General features: G+C 49.2%; 1 protein-coding gene across 4 annotated transcripts in view; it reads left to right on the forward strand.

The window, feature by feature from the left end:
• DLG5 (discs large MAGUK scaffold protein 5) overlaps positions 1-17,250 on the forward strand; it is a 136,660-nt gene that overhangs the window by 87,403 nt on the left and 32,007 nt on the right. For all 4 annotated transcript variants that reach the window (XM_017871433.1, XM_017871435.1, XM_017871434.1 and 1 more), the window contains 7 exons: positions 3,703-3,887; positions 5,585-5,710; positions 8,720-8,852; positions 9,250-9,377; positions 10,043-10,218; positions 10,599-10,702; positions 15,125-15,217. In XM_017871433.1, coding sequence (XP_017726922.1) covers positions 3,703-3,887; positions 5,585-5,710; positions 8,720-8,852; positions 9,250-9,377; positions 10,043-10,218; positions 10,599-10,702; positions 15,125-15,217 — 945 coding nt within the window. The remainder of the gene's footprint in view (positions 1-3,702; positions 3,888-5,584; positions 5,711-8,719; positions 8,853-9,249; positions 9,378-10,042; positions 10,219-10,598; positions 10,703-15,124; positions 15,218-17,250) is intronic.

Consider the following 17,250-nt stretch of genomic DNA (forward strand, 5'->3'; position numbering starts at 1 on the left):
TTCCTTCCTTCCTTCCTTCCTTCCTTTCTTTCTTTCTTTTTCTTTCTCTCTTTCCTCTTTCTTTCTTTCTTTCTTTTCTTTCTTTTCTTTCTTTTCTTTCTTTTCTTTCTTTTCTTTCTTTCTTTCTTTCTTTCTTTCTTTCTTTCTTTCTTTCTTTCTTCTTTCTGACGTAGTTTCCCTCTTTTGCCCAGGCTGGAATGAAGTGGCATGATCTCAACTCACTATAACCTCCACCTGCTGGGTTCCAGCGATCCTCCTGTCTCAGCCTCCTGAGTAGCTGGGATTATAGACACCTGCCAGTACGCCCAGCTAATTTTTGTATTTTTAGTAGAGACGGGGTTTCGCCATGTTGGCCAGGCTGGTCTCGAACTCCTGACCTCAGGTGATCCACCCACCTTGGCCTCCCAGCATGCTAGGATTACAGGCCTGAGTCACTGCGCTTGGCCAAATTTTGAGATCTTCGAAGTTAATGGTGAAGACTCTGTAGAAATGTAGAAAGCACAGAGATGTACAGAGAACACCTGAGTTCCCTGCGGTGCTGGCATCCAGCAATGAGACCACCAGGCCTGATGTCCTTGGGGCAGCCGTCGCCTTCCCAGCACTCAGGCAAGCCCTTCAGCCTGGAGCCCGCCTCCAGCCTCCACAGGGGGTATTGGCAGGGCATCAAGTGCAGCTGTCAGCTGAGACAGGGATCTTTTCCAGGCCCTGTTCCGAGTCAGCAGGCAGGAGATAGCCCCTGCTGCTGCCCCGTCAGCTCTAAGAGCTCCTTCTCAAGTTGGTCTGGCTTCATGAATAAGAGCACTCTCCACCGGCAAGAGCAGGCCAGGAGGGGTGGGCAGTGAGGCCCCCGGGGGATTGGCCCCGCCACCCCACTGGCTGCTGCCTGTCAGGGGTCAGCTGTGGGGGGCCTTCTGGCAGGTCTAGCTCCCTCACTGCAGAGCCGTCTTCATCCTGCTCAGCCCGAGGGCTGGGCTTCAGTTTCTGGTGTCATGCTTGCATGCCCCTGTCTTCTATCTGCACCTCTTGCTCCATTTTCCCTTTTCCTTCTCCATGCCCTCTCTCCCTTCTGTGTTCTTCTGAGTGGGCTGAGGCAAAGAGCATTGGGAGGCCAGGGGCCTGTCAGGGTCTTTGACAGGTTGGCTATGCCCTCACCTCCTTACCAGCTCCCAGAGGGGAGATATCCTCAGGAGCTCCCCCAAGGCCACCCTCCTGCCTCAGGCCAGTAGTTGACCTTGTCCAGCGAAGGCTCATTGCTCCCAGGAGGAGGGAGGAACTGCCTGGGGAGTTGAGGTTGGCACCACTGGAAGCCATAGGTCACTGCTGCCTATTGCAGAGATCTCCCAGATTCCAACACACTTTCCCAGACGGGCCCTGCTCACCGAACCCTGTCTGTAGAAGGGCAGCCCCCCACACTCCTGCCATCTGCTGCCCTGAATGCAGTTTCATGTCCAGCTACAGGTCCTGCTTGAGGAGCTGAGCTCAGCTGTGGTGGACAGACTGGACAGTGCCAGGGGACAAGGTGAGGCAGCACTGGCCTTTCCGGAACTTAGATGCAGAGGGCTGTTGTAGCAAGAGAAGCTGCCCAGGAAGCAGAGGGAGGTGCCCTTACCTGAGAGCTGTCTGTTCAGGGGCACTACTCCACACTTGGGCCCCATCCTCCCCTGAGACCCTCGAGTGGGCTCTGGCTCTCTGGTGCTGGGTTGCAGCCCATGGGCCTTTCTCACCAGCCTCATGCCTGGGTCTGGCAAGTGTCTTGTGAAGACTGGCCCATCTCTTCCCATGCCTTTGCTCACCCAGCACTGGAAGAAAGAGACTGCAGGTGGCGCTTTTAGAGCAGACTCAGACTGACATCTGATGCCGAGTCTGCCTGGGGTAGAGGAGCCGGTACTGATCATGAGTCAGCTCTGCAGGATGGGGGAGCCCTGGCGAGTCACCTCTAGATCCTGTGGTTCCTCACCAGTGTGATCAGAATCAGTCGGTCACTGGGGTCTGCTGGGCTTCCAAACCATTTTTTTAAAGGTACCTCTTTCCCCTCTTCCCCCTTCACTAAAACTAAGTATAGTTCTTCTTGTATTCCTTATAAGGAAGCAGTATTTGGGGATGAATTCATTTTGGAGACCTGCAATGGCGTGGGGCCCAGGGGAAGGAAGGGAGCTGTGGGCTGGGGATGCTGCCCACCTCCTACGCTGCCTCTCATCCTGTCTGCACCTGGGACCTCCCTAGATGCTCATCCAGAGCACCATGGAGAAACCTTTCAGGGAATCCACGTGGTAACATGGGTCAGCTCTAAAACTATCCATAAATATATTGTAAAACAGTGAGTATAATGTAAATTTTGAAAAGTATTGTTTATCGTAAATTATTGACTAAAATAATACACTTTTTTCTTTCTTTTTTTTTTAGACCGAGTCTCGCTCTGTTGTCCAGGCTGGAGTGAGTTGGCGCCATCTGGGCTCACTGCGACCTCTGTCTCCCAAGTTCAAGCAATTCTTCTGCCTCAGTCTCCCATGGAGCTGGGACCACAGGCACATGCCACCATGTCTGGCTAATTTTTGTAGTTTTAGTAGAAATGGGGTTTCACCATGTTGGCCAGGCTGGTCTCGAACTCCTGATCTCATGTGATCTGCCTGCCTTGGCCTCCCAAAGTGCTGGGATTACAGGTGTGAGCCACTGTACCCTGCCCCCAAATAATTCTTTTTAAAATGAAAATTTAAGGAGGATTTTTTTTTTTGAAAATAGCAAACTAAACAAACACGGCATACCATGTAAAGCTGAAAAAATAATCAAAACTGAAACGATTTGAATGACTCCCAGGAACTGTGAGGTCTGAGCAAAGCCAGCCACTGCACTGGCACCCTCGAGTTTTGATGGTCCTTTTTGTGCAAATTGTTTTTCAGCTCCTCTGCCTCTGTTTTGAGAGATGGGGGGATTTATCAACTGACTCTAGGTGTTTTCTTGTCAACTTCATTCTCTTCTCTTGTTTTCTATATCTGAGATCTTTCTGAACATGTTTTTGCAGAGGCTGCCATCTCCTGTTCTCTGGAGAATGATCTGTAGAGGGAACGGAAGCTTTCTTCGTGTGCGTGTGTGTCTTCCTGTGTCCTAGCACTTGAGGGTGGAGAGTCTCGGGGCGGGGACACCAGTGTCATCACTGCCTCTGTTGTCATGCTTCTGTTTTGCGTGTTTGGAAAGCCTTTGAGCCAGGGGAGGAGTTATTCTTGCAGTAAACACTCACTTTGTCATCCATCATTACCCTGTGTTTTCTAAGGATTATAGAGGTGTGGAGGGGGCTTTTCATATGAGTACTTCTAAGAGTTTGACTTGAAATTTTAGTGGAGCATATAACTCTCTAGGGATGTGCCAAGATACAAATGCTTCGGATTTCAGCTTTTTAGACGAACTGAGACACACAGCACTTCACCAGCAGGAATACCGGTGTATTTTGTCTTTAAAATAACTCAGCTTGCCAGATTATAAAACCAGGATCACAGACACGGTGGGGCTGGGGCGGGGCTGGTTAATAGGACAGTGGCTGTGGGGTGTAGTCAGTGGGGATATGGGTGGAGGGGGTGTGCTGCGATGGGCTCCGTGCTTCCATGCAGCTCCCTAGAGCCTCAGCCTTGACCCCTGCACTGGTGGGAGGCGCTCCTGGTCCATGAGGCTCAGCAACCTCTCCCTCTCCCTGCCCCTTACTCCCACCAGATCAAAGACACGGTGACAATGGACGCTGGGAGAGCCAACAAGGAGGTTGAAATCCTTCGAAAGCAGTGCAAGGCTCTGTGCCAGGAGCTGAAGGAAGCCCTTCAGGAGGCGGATGTGGCCAAGTGCCGGCGGGACTGGGCCTTCCAGGAGCGAGACAAGATCGTAGCAGAGCGTGACAGCATCCGGTACGGGGTGCCTTCGAGCTGGTGTGGGCTCACATCTCCCCAGGATGCGGGGACCTGCTAGGGTCTGTTGGGAGGGTCTGAATCATTTGCTGTGTGTCCAGGTAAGGTGGGAGGGACCTGGGCTCCTCCTTTCTCACCCCTAGTTGATGCCCCAGCCTTGCCTCTTAGTTTTAGAATTTTCCATTGTTTCTCCCTCCCGTGTCACTCAGCCCTATATGTCCTGAGTATGTACTACGTCCACATGAGACACCTGTGAAGGGGCATGAGGCCGACCTCTTTTATTTGAGGGCTTCTGATGAGAAGAGCACATCCGAAATGTGTCCTTTCAGCAGTATTCCCCAGGCGCCTACTATGTGCCAGGGTCTTAGATCCCTGGAGCAAAGAGACTTCGGGAGAGGCTTGGTTGGGCAGGGCAGTGAGGGAGGAAGATGCGTGACTGAGCTCCAGGGCTGTGGGGGGCATGCAGGGCTCCCTGGGGTGTGGGGAAGTCTCCCCAGAGAGCATGGCATTCGAGCTAGAACTGGAAGCATGAGTGGGGTTTTTCCAGGTAGAAAAGGGGGAAGGGCATTGCAGACGGAGGGGACCTGTGGAGTGTGCTCAGGGCAGGGACATGAGTGAGTCATGGGGAGGGCAGGCTGGCGAGATTCCCAGGGGCAGGTGTAGAGGCCTTGAAAGGGAAGCCAAGCAGTGTGGACTTGATCCTGGCTGGGGAGGATCCAGGAGAGGCTGTGGTCGTGATGATGTTTGGGGTGGGGAGAGATAATGTCTTGGTATTTGGGAGGTTTCCAAAAGATTCTTTGTGGTTGGTCAGGGGAGAGACCAGTGTCTCTAGGGGCTGGTCAGGAGATGAGGATGGCTAGGTGGTGAGGCCCTGCCAGTGGAGAGCACAGCTAGGTGCCCAGTGCAAGGGGAGGGAGGCCCAGGGGCTGCTCCGTGTCTGCTTCTGCCTGGACCCCTTCCACGGGTGTCTCTAGGGGGTGGTCCTCAGCCAGGCTCTGACTGAGGTTCAGGGAGATTTGAGGCTGTGGAGAGGTAGGAACCACAGTCCTCTGGGTATATCCATTTATGGAGGTTGCACAGAGCCCAGGCCCCTCCACAGCCAGGTCATCTGTCTCTACCTCCTTAGGGTCCTCTTTCGTAGAGTCTCGCCAAGCTTGTACTTTGCACCTGTACAGAGCTAAGAGAGACAGAGATACATGAGGACCGGCTGCTATCCGAAGGGTCTCCCATCCCAGTTGCAGGGTACAGGGATAGCTCTAGAAAGCTCTGCCTGTGGGTAGATATGAGACATGGGGTAGTGCTGGAGCACAGGCCTGCCAAGCAGGTGGGGGTGCTTCATATAGAGAAGAGCCACTCCCGGTCCCCCAAGTTGACCTTAGAACAGTGAGTGTGTGCAGAGGGTGGTCCTTAACCCCAGGCACATTGAAGGTGAAACGGGGCATTGGGAACCTGACACTTGTTGCGGGGTGACTGGGTGGGTATATCTTCCCTGCACAGGTCCTTCACGTTCCCTCTGTCATGCACTGGGGCTGGCCTAGGTGGTTTTACCCCCACATTCCCAAGCACTCCTGTGCATCTGGGGATGGGGCACGTGCCGGCAGGTATTTGGAGTGAGGCAGCCAGGCCATCTGCTGCAGACTGGGAGCCCCCTTCCCCATGGCCCTTCAGGTGACCTTGTCTGCTGTTCCTTCCACCAGGACACTGTGTGACAACCTGAGGCGGGAGCGGGACCGTGCGGTGAGTGAGCTGGCCGAGGCCCTGCGCAGCCTGGATGACACCCGCAAGCAGAAGAATGATGTCAGCCGCGAGCTGAAGGAGCTCAAGTAGGCTGGCCGGGCTCACATCTGGGAGCCCGGGGCCCCTCTTCCTTCCGGGCAAGGCTGAGTGCATTGGCCAGGGCCTCGTCCTTCTGTGTTGACCTGGCTGTTTGTCCCTTCACTTCACTCTGTCTTGCTCTGTCAGTCTGTAGAATGGGTTTGAATGTTATCTCCATGTTGGGTTAATTAGAAATTCCTAGGCCAGAAATTCTTAGACACAGGGCAGGCACCATGTGCCGAGGCACTAGGAAGGGGGGGCCCTGTTCCCAAGCAGTCCATTTGGGGCAGGCATGCATGTGTTATCCATTCATTCATTCCCCTACTCACTCACTCGCTGAGATTTTTCAAGTACCTGCTCTGTATGGGCCAGCCTCCATTAGAGGCACTGGAGAAATGGCACTGACAAGCATATCAAGTCCCTTTCCTCATGGGCTCACAGTGCACAGGAGGAGACACAGACCAAGATCGGGTCCATCAAAGAGACAAGTACATCAACGAGTAAAATGACGACAGATTGTGATTTAGAGTTTTAAAGGCAATTGCAATCCCCATCCAGCAGTCTGTTCTGCCTGTGTTATTTGGATGCCCATTTGGAAGACTGTTTGGGGTGTCAGACATCCTCCCCTTGGTTACAGCAGCCTCCCAGGGTGTCATTTAAACACTCAGTGGCCTTTAGTAGTGCATTGAAATACAAAGATCAGGGTTTAAGCATAGAAATTGGCAGAGCCCAATAGGCCATGGTCTAAAACCCAAATCTAGTTTGAAAGCAGTGGCTCTCCATCCATTATGTGACATTTCCCTAGCTGTTAGTGTGGTGAGGGGGCAGTGAGAAGCTCATGTGTGAGTACAAGTGTGCAAACCTTGCACACTCAAGCGATGCCCTTCAGAAGGGAGTGACAGCTTCTCTTCTTTTCCATTCAGTAAAACTCCTAATGAGACAAAGAGCTCCATTTATTCTGTAAAAACCCAGACTCTCTGGAGCTTGGGTGCTCTCAGGAATATTTTAGGAGTTAAGAGGCAAGGCAGGACTCTTCACAGGGACCGTCTTGGGTCTAGCAATGTGATGGAATCAGGGAGTTCTCTTTGAAGGGAAAGCCGAGAACCTCTGGGGCATGAACATGGGATGTTTTGCCTCTCTTTTGGGCCAGAGTTGCCTGAAGCTTGTGCATTCAGCTTGTGTGTTCATTCAGCATGTTTGCGTTTGTGCTTCCTGTCTGCTAAGTTCTCTAACTGGCAGGATGTGGGTGAGGGGGTCTGTGTTGCTGCCTGGGAAGCCTCAGGTACTCCCTGGTAATTCTAGATGAGACAGGTATAGTGAGCATTGAATGCTGAGCTCGGCTGCATTGGCCTAGGGAGGGGTTGGGGCAGCATTGGAAGGCATTGGAGCTCTGTCCTGGAGGCTGAGTTGCATTCTAGAGCTGGCTGGTGAGAGCACAGCCTAGGCAGAGGTGCGGCCCTGGAGCTTGTCTGCTGGAGCAGGAAACACAAGTAGGTCAGGAGCCCAGTGGGCAGCTTTCATGAGCTGGCAAGGCAGCCTGGACCCAGATTTCAGGGAGGGTGTCACAGGCCAGTCACCTGAGGATATAACGAGGCTTCTGAGTCTCTCTTTCACATCCTCGTTACTGGGTCTTTCTCAGAACTAATATTTTAAATTTTGATTAAGTCAAACCTATCTTTTTTTTTTTTTAAGATGCAGTTTCACTCTGTTGCCCAGGCTGGAGTGCAGTGGTATAGTCTTTGCTCACTGCAACCTCTGCTTCCTGGATTCAAGTGATTCTTGTGCCTCAGCCTCTCGAGTAGCTGGGATTACAGGTGCACGTCACCACACCTGCCTAACTTCTGTGTTTTTAGTAGAGATGGGATTTCACCATGTTGGCCAGGCTAGTCTTGAACTCCTGGCCTCAAGTGACCCACCCACCTCGGCATCCTGAAGTGTTGGGATTACAGGCATGAGCCACCATGCCTGGCCATCAGTGAACATTTTTTAAAAATGTAACAATGGCATTAAAGGAAATGTTAAGAACTACGTCTTCATCCTAATATAACTATTTAAGTGGTATTTCTGTTGCTTCTGTCAGTTTTCATTTCAATTTGTGATATATTGGTGTTAACTTTTATCCGAGGTTAAGGGATTTAGGTTGAGATTCATTTCTTTGGCCATGGATGTGTAGTCACTCCAGCATCATTAACTTGGAGGCTGTCCTTCCTCTGTTAATGTATGCACCTTTGGTAACTTGGGGCATTCCTAGGTTCCTTATTCTGTTCTGCAGACCTGTGTGTCTGTCTCGCTGACAGCAGCACAGTCTTGATTGCTGTAGCTGTATACTAAATCTTAAATTGGGTAGAGTTTCCTCCCACTTAGTCATTTTCAAAATAGTTTTAGCAATTCTGATGCCTTGTTGTATACATTTTAGAATAGCCATCTGTATCTACAAAAAATCTTGTTGGCATTTTGATTTTATTTTTTAAATTAAATTTTATTTTTTTTGAGATGGAGTCTCACTCTGTCGCCAGGCTGGAGTGCAGTGGTGTGATCTCTACTCCCTGCAGCCTCTACCTCCCTGATTCAAGTAATTCTCCTGCCTCCCGAGTAGCTGAGATTACAGGCACATGCCACCATGCCCGGCTAACTTTTGTGTTTTTAGTGGAGACGAGGTTTCACCATGTCAGTCAGGCTGGTCTCGAACTCCTGACTTCAGGTGATCTGCCCATCTCGGCCTCCCAAAGTGCTGGGATTACAGTTATGGACCACCGTGCCCAGCTGGCATTTTGATTTTAATTGTGTTAAACCTCTAGATAAATTTGGGGAGAATTTGTCTTTTTTAAAAAAACCACTGTGAAAACTCACAGATACCCCAGAAGCCTTGACCTGACTCTCCGAGTTATTGGGAAACAAGGGGGAAAGGAGCCCATTTTAGCTCTCATGAACTGCCTGCCTCATGAGGTTCAGAGCCGTTACGCGGTGGGATGTTTCACCTCCCAAGGGGCTTTCACCATGGCCCTCTCTCTTCATAGGGAACAGATGGAATCCCAGTTGGAAAAGGAGGCCCGGTTCCGGCAGCTGATGGCCCACAGCTCCCACGACTCGGCCATTGACACGGATTCCATGGAGTGGGAAACGGAAGTTGTAGAGTTTGAGAGGGAGACGGTAAGCTGCTTCTGATGGTTCTTCTCTCCTTCTCTGATGGATGAGGGAGGAGAAGGTGACCCTCTTGTAGTATCTCCCAGTTTCACCACTCCAAGTTTGGAGGTTCTCCTTTTCCTCCCAGGAGTGTGACAGCATCCTTTCCCAGCAGCTGTCCAGGCTGGGTTGCAGCTGGGGAAGGGCAGGGTCCTGGGGGGACGCTGACAGGGATGTCTGTCTGCAGTGGCCAGAAGGGGCAGGTTGCAGGTACTCATAGGTTTCCATCCTGGGGATGGAGTGTCTCATCAGATGAGGTGAAGGGACAGTCCCCCACATTGGAGTGAGCAGCTTGGGGGCTTAAGAGCCAAATGTTTCTGTCACTGCTTTGTGAAATGCGTTGCTGTTGCTGCTGTTTTTGCAGGAGGATATTGACTTGAAGGCACTGGGGTTTGATATGGCAGAAGGTGTGAATGAGCCTTGTTTCCCGGGGGACTGTGGCATATTTGTCACTAAAGTGGACAAAGGAAGCATTGCTGATGGGCGCTTAAGGTAAGAGTTGAGGCCCAGGACCTGGAGGCAAGTTGGGGCCCTTCTCCCCAGTGCGGAGGACCCGAAGAGAGCCAGGTAGCACTTAGGTGAACATTTCCCAGCCTGAGATCTGTCCAAGGCCTGATACTGCTCCAAAAAGAAACAGTGCTTCTCAGTTGCCTCTGAATCTGATTATTCTTTAGTTACCAGGTGCTGTCTTTGCTCCTTTGGGTGGGAAAGTGCTCAGGGGGTATGTGTGAGAGCCCAGGACGTACATGGCATGCTCATTCAGGGAAATAGTCATGATGATAAAATAGCTAACACTATTACAGTGCTGACTGTTTGCTGAGTACTGGTTTAAATACTTTATAGAAATTAATTGATTAGTCTTTACAACCCTACAAGGTAGGCGTGATTATTGCCCCCATTTTACATATGAGGACACTGAGACCTGGAGGGGCTGGGTCATACAACTAGTTAGTGGTAGGGCCAGGATTTAAACCCAGGCTGTCTAACCTCAGCATCTGCAAATTTCACCAATGTGCACTCCTGCAAGAGGAGATTTTCTGAACGTGTATGTGAGGCACCCACTCCTTGGCAGTCAGCCCCCTGAATGGTAGTGGTGGGTGGCTAACTGCTGGTCCCACAGCCTGTGTGGGTGCTGAACTGGCTGTGCACCTTCTCAGGGTCAACGACTGGCTGCTGAGAATCAACGATGTGGACCTAATCAACAAGGACAAGAAGCAGGCCATCAAGGCGCTCCTCAATGGGGAGGGGGCCATCAACATGGTCGTGCGGCGGAGGAAGTCCCTGGGTGGGAAGGTGGTTACGCCGCTGCACATCAACCTCAGTGGACAGAAAGGTAGCAGGCCTGTGGACATGGCAGAGTGCCTCAGGTGGCTGGGGCCCTTTTTTGTGGACAGGTGCCAGGGGTGCCCCTTAGAGTACCTCATTCACAGGGATGAGGGGCCGATGCCATTTAAATGTAGCGCATGTGCTTTCCTGGCAGGAGGTTGTCTGGGCCCTGAGTCTTGCTTTCTGAGCGTTTGATTTACCCGGGCAGATGTAAGGGCAGATGTAACTGAGCCCCCAATTGGTGAGACTGGGGCAGGGTGCAGGGGTAGAGAGGGTGCAGCCTGCTGACATCCTCTTTTGTAGGAAGATGGTAACAAAGATGAGGTGGGGTGACTGGGGCTGGGCAGCGAGGCCAGGGGCTACCCAGTGACCTCCTGTGGCTTGCAGACAGTGGCATCAGTCTGGAGAATGGAGTGTATGCTGCCGCCGTGCTGCCTGGAAGCCCTGCCGCCAAAGAAGGGTCCCTTGCTGTGGGAGACAGGATTGTTGCGGTAAGTCTCAAGGCTGGAGCCAGGGTCATCTGCCGTGCATAGACAGATTACATTGGGAGGTTTGAGCAAGAAGTAATGAGCAAAGATTTTATATTTTCCTTGTTCTGGGCATTGTACTATGTGAACATTTAAACATAGGTTTCTTGATGGTATATTTCTATTTACTGTAGAAAATTAGGAAATAAAAGGTCTAGGAGGGAAATAAGAATCAATTGCGTTGCTACCATGTGTAGATAACCTTTCTCCATCTCTCTTTGTCACTCAGGCTGGAGTGCAGTGATAGATACAGTCGCAGCTCACTGCAACCTCCAAAGACCTAAGAGGGAAATAAGAACCACTTGCTTTCGTACCACCTGTAGATAACCTTTATTAACTTTTTTTCTTTTCTTTTTTTTTTTTTGATATGGAGTCTTGCTCTGTCGCCCAGGTTGGAGTGCAGTGGCGCAATCCTGGCTCACTGCAACCTCCGACTCTTGTGTTCAAGTGATTCTCCTGCCCTCAGCCTCCTGAGTAGCTGGGATTACAGGCGTGTGCCACCGTGCCTGGCTAATTTTTGTACTTTTATAGAGATGGGGTTTCACTATGATGGCCAGGCTGGTCTTGAATTTCTGACCTCAGGTGATCTGCCCGCTTTGGCTTCCCAAAGTGCTGGGATTACAGGTATGGGCCACAGCGCCTAGCTTTATTAACATTTTAAATGTAATTCTCTACATTTAACATTCTCATGAATGTTTATCAAGGACAGTTTAAAAAATTGACATCATTGTGTTGTGACTTTTAAACACCACCCTTTTAAAAAAAACTAAATGTAAAACCTATTTTAAATTTTTTGTTATCAAAGTAAGTCCTATTTGTTGTAAAACAGCCAAGCACTACAAAAATATGTAAAATGAAAAGTGGCAGTCCCTTCCCCCTTTAATCCTGCTCCTAGAGATTGTCCCTGCCACCATTTGGAAGATAAGTACCCAGCCCACATAAGTGCCCCTATAAATCTATATATAGCTAGATAGATTTCTTGGTTTGGTTTTGCTATTTATGTACAATAATGGGATCTGCAATTTGCATCCTACCTTGGATATCTTTCCAAGTCTAGCCTGGCTAATGTTACCCACCTTATGGTATTCTGTTGTTTGATTATATGTAGTATAAATTATCCCCCTCCTGATGGACATAGAAGTTGTTTGCAGGGTCTGCAATTGCAAACAGTCCTGCATTTAACTTTACCTGTGTGCACAGACCCTCTGGAGACACCTAATGGTATCTCTGAGACTGAGCTACAAATGAGATTGCTGAGTCATAGGACATGCAAATTTAATACTTCTAACTAACCTTTTAAAATTGAAAATGCCAGCAGGGCGCAGTGGCTCACTCCTGTAATCCCAGCACTTTGGGAGGCTGAGGCGGGTGGATCACCTGAGGTCGGGAGTTCGGGACCAGCCTGGGCAACATGGTGAAACCCTGTCTTTACTAAAAATACAAAAATTAGCCGGGCTTGGTGGTGGGTGCCTGTCATCCCAGCTACTAGGGAGGCTGAGGCAGGAGAATCACTTGAACCTGGGAGGCAGAGGTTGCAGTGAGCCGAGATCACACCACTGCCCTCTAGCCTGGGTGACAGAGCAAGACTCCTATCTCTAATAAATAAAAAATAAAAACTGAAAATGCCATACACTTTTTCATGGCATACATACAAAATTCCAATAGTACAAAAGGCAAATAGTGACAACAACTCTTCCTCTGGCTAGACCTCTTGTGTACTACTTCCCACCCCGATGGCAATCACTGTTAACCATTTATTATATTATGTCCCAGAAACTTTCAAAACATGTACATCTCACACATTTTTGGGGGTTAGGGTAACCTGGATGGGATTATAATATACTCAATTGCTCATCTTGCTTTTGTTTTATTTTATTATTTTTATTATTTTTTAAGATGGAGTGTCACTCTGTTGCCCAGGCTGGAGTACAATGGTGTGATCTTGGCTGACCGTAGCCTCCGCCTCCCAGGTTCAAGTGATTATCCTGCTTCAGCCTCCCGAGTAACTGGGATTACAGGCACATGCCACCACACCCAGCTAATTTTTGTATTTTTAGTAAAGACAGGGTTTCGCCATGTTGGCCAGGCTGGTCTCGAACTCCTGACCTCAGGTGATCCTCCTGCCTTGGCCTTTCCAAGTGCTGGGATTACAGATGTGAGCCACCACACCCAGCCAGATTTTAGCAGCATGTCTTGGAGGTCCCTCCATATTCATATCTTTTATTTTATTTTGTTTGAGATAGTCTCACTCTATTGCCCAGACTGGAGTGCAGTGGCATGATCTTGGCTCACTGCAACCTCTGCCTCCCAGGTCCAAGTGATTCTCCTGCCTCAGCCACCTAAGCAGCTGGGATTACAGACCTGTGCCACCAAGCCCTGCTAATTTTTTTGTATTTTTGGTAGAGATGGGGGTTTCATCATGTTGCCCAGGCTGGTCTTGAACTCCTGACCTCAAATGATCTGCCCTTAGCCTCCCAAAGTGCTGGGGTTACAGGTGTGAACCACCATGCCCAGCCCATAGTCACGTCTTTAGATCTGCCTTGGTTATTTCCATAACTGCGTGTCATTCCTTAGTGACAGCAGCCTAAGCTGTTGATCAGTCCCTCCCAAGGGATAGTCTGGTCTGCCTTTACTTACATCTGTATCGTGCTGCATGGCCGCTGGCGTGCCACTTCATAGGGACCCAGGAGTGTGCCCTGGGGTACATTCCTGGGGTGAGGGTTTGCTGGGTCAGAGGGCATGAATGTTTAACATCCAGTGAGATCTTCCCCTTTGCTCCAAAAGGTCATGACTTTTCAGTCCTCCCTGCAGTGTGTGGGGAACTCATTGCCTCACATCTTTGCCAATGTTTTCAGATTTTGGGGAGCCAGAGTATAAAAGCTATACGGCCATTATGAAAAGTTTTAAATGTGGATATGTTATAAGGAAAAAAACCACAAATTAATTTACTACTTCAAGATAATCATTCTGCATATATTTTAAAAAGAAAACTTGACTTTGGCCAGGCGTGGTGGCTCACGCCTGTAATCCTAGCACTTTGGGAGGCCGAGGTGGGTGGATTGCCTGAGTTCAGGAGTTCAAGACCAGCCTGGGCAACACAGTGAAACCCTGTCTCTACTAAAATACAAAAAAATTAGCCGGGCATGGAGGCATGCGTCTGCAATCCCAGTTACTCGGGAGGCTGAGATAGGAGAATTGCTTGAACCTGGGAGGCAGAGGTTGCAGCGAGCCGAGATCATGCCTCTGCACTTCAGCCTGAGGGACAGAGAGAGACTCCATCTCAAAAAAAAAAAAAAAAAAAAAAAAAAAAAAAAAAAAAAAAAACTTGACTTTGAAATGATTATAGATTCATAGGAAGCTGCAGAGATAGTACAGGGGGGTCCTATGTACTCTTCTCCCTGCTTCCCCTCATGGTTGCACATTGCATGAGTATAATATCAAAGCTAGCATATTGACATTGGTACTGTGTGTGTGTGTGTGGTTGTGTGTGGTTTAACACATGTTGTTCTGTGTAACTACCACCATAATGAAGATGCATAGCTGTTCCATCAGCACTGAGGTCTCCCTCCCACTGCCCATTTGTAGTAACACCCCCTGCTCCCTCCCATCCCTGCCCCCTGGCAGCTGATTTGTTCTCCATCTCTGTGATGTCCTTTTGAGAATGTTACAGACATGGAATCATATAGTATGTGACCTTTGGAGCTGGGCTGTTTGCATTCCACACCATGCCGGCAAGATCCACCCAAGAGGCTACGTGTGCTGGCCGCTTGTTCCTTATCATTGCTGAGCAGTGCTCTGCAATGTGGGTGTATCACAGTTTAGTCATTCACCTGTTGCACATACACTTCTTAAGAAGGTCTGCACATAGCTGTGAGGGATGTGGGCAGAGATTCCGGGAGCAGGGTTGAGAGGTTCTTTGTGAACACTCACAGGGCCCCATTTCATGTGGTACTTTCTCTACAAGACCTTTCCTATCCATGGTCGTGTTTTTAGTCCCTCTGCTTTCCCGAGCCACATGCATGCATTTATCTTCCATTTCCTCTGTGGAGGCAAGAGGCTGGGAAGTTCTGAGCCGAGGTCCCGTGCCACGTGGCAGGGCACAGCCATGCCAAGATGTTCCCTCCAGGTCCTTGGTGTTCTGATCCCAGAAGGACACGTTCCTCCCCCAGCCTGCTGTGAAGGCTTTTGTGTTTCTCTACCTCAGAAACCCCTTAGCTGGACTCCTTGAGCCTCATCAGGAGGACCTCTATCCTTTGCCAACTCCTGACTTTGGCACCTTGCATTTGGTGACTGTCTTGCACAGGAGGTTAGGTGGGCAGAGACCCCAACTTGGTGGGCCTGAGGCCGCTCTGCCTGTGGCCTGACGTGCTCTCTGTCCTGCTCTAGATCAATGGCATTGCACTGGACAACAAGTCTCTGAATGAATGTGAATCTCTGCTGCGGAGCTGCCAGGACTCCCTGACCCTGTCCCTCCTGAAGGTAAGGGCTGGACGTGGCTCTGCTCTCATGGTCAGGAGTATGGGCAAAGCCCTGACTCCACACAGCCACGCTACTCCTCAGGCTCACAGGATCCTTGAGAACAGGGTGGGGATTTACCAAGTGCAGTGGGGGCAGGAACCCTGACTGGATGCTGGCCTGCAATCAAAAAACTGCAGTCAAGGCCATGTTGGGCACAGTTGGGTACATTTGAATCTGGGCCTGATAATTAGATGACCATAAGGAATTGTTGCCAATTTTCCTAGGTCTGATGATGACACTGGGGTTGTTATACAGGAGAATGGCCTTATGTGGGGGAGGTACAAACTAAAGTTGTTAGAAGTGATATGTCGTGGCCGGGCATGGTGGCTCATGCCTGTAATCCCAACACTTTGGGAGGCCAAGGCAGTCGAATCACTTGAGCCCAGCAACACAGCAAGACCTTGCCTCTACAGAAGATACAAAAGGCCCAGGAGGTCGAGGTGGCAGTGAGCCGTGATTGTGCCACTGCACTCCAGCCTGGGTGACAAAGTGAGACCCTGTCTCAAAAATGAAAGGAAGGGACTGGGCGTGATGGCTCATGCCTGTAATCCCAACACTTTGGGAGGCGGGTGGATCACCTGAGGTCGGGAGTTCAAGACCAGCCTGACCAACATGGAGAAACCCCATCTCTACTAAAAATACAAAAATAGCCGGACGTGGTGGTACATTCCTGTAATCTCAGCTACTCAGGAGCCTGGGGCAAGAGAATCGCTTGAACCCAGGAGGTAGAGGTTGCAGTGAGCTGAGATCATGCCTTTGCACTCCAGCCTGGGTAACAAGAGCAAAACTCCATCTCAAAAAAAAAAAAAGGGAGAAAAAGGAAGGGAAGTGACATGTCATGATATTCGTAACTTGCTTTCCAATGTTCTGTAGTATCATTATAGATACAGACAAAAAGACAATTTAGTGAAATATTGTTGAATCTACATGGTACATTTATGGACATTTATTATACTTTTCTACATATTTGAAAAGTTTAATAATAGAAAGTTAGAAAAAATAGGCCCAATTTAGAAAACATCTCTTAATGCAATGGCTGGGCCTATTTTTTTCTAACTTTCTGTTAAGAGATGTTTTCTAAATTAACTATTTTCAAATTAATTGACTTGTTTTTGGAAACAGTTTTATGTTTACGGAAAAGTTGGGCAGATACAGAATTCTTAGTACTCTCTCAACCACCCCACCACGACCATCCCCACTCCTGTCCCTAAGTTTCCCCAATTTTGGCATTTTGCATTAGTGTAGTTAGTACATGTGTTACAATTAGCGAGCCAATGTGGATGCATTAGTATTAACTATAATGCATAGTTTACATTAAGGTTCAGTCTTGGTGGTGTATTTTCTGTGAGTTTTGATGCAGGTAATGACATGTACCACCATTATAATATCATGCACAGTAGTTTCACTGCTCTAAAAATTCCCTATGTTCCCCATATTTATCTAAGCCCCTGGCAACAACTGATCCTTTTACTGCCTCCATGCTTGTGTGTTTTCCAGAATGCCATAGAGTTGGAATCACAGAGTGTATAGAATGGCTTCTTCACTTGCTAATATACACTTAAGGTTCCTCCACGTCGTTTCAGTTCTTTTTAGTGCTAATTAATATTCTGTTGTCTGGGTGTACCACAAGAGATACATTTTAACAATGAATTTTACTTTTATGTTTAATATTAAAAAAAAAATACTCAAGACATTATGCAGGTGATTCCCTTTTTTTTTTTTTTTTTTTTTTTTTGAGACAGAGCCTTGCTCTGTCACCCAGGCTGGAGTGCAGTGGTGTGATCTCACTTCACTGCAATCTCCATCTCCTGGGTTCAAGTGATTCTCCTGCCTCAGCCTCCCAAGTAGCTGGGACTACTGGTGCATGCCACTGTGCCTGGCTTATTTTTGTAATTTTAGTAGAGACGGAGTTTCACCATATTGGTCAGGCTGGTCTTGAACTCCTGACCTCATGACCTGCCTGCCTCGGCCTCCCAAAGTGCTGGGATTACCCG

This window comes from Rhinopithecus bieti, unplaced genomic scaffold (assembly GCF_001698545.2).
Source record: "Rhinopithecus bieti isolate Rb0 unplaced genomic scaffold, ASM169854v2 scaffold_4781, whole genome shotgun sequence".
Taxonomy (NCBI): domain Eukaryota; kingdom Metazoa; phylum Chordata; class Mammalia; order Primates; family Cercopithecidae; genus Rhinopithecus; species Rhinopithecus bieti.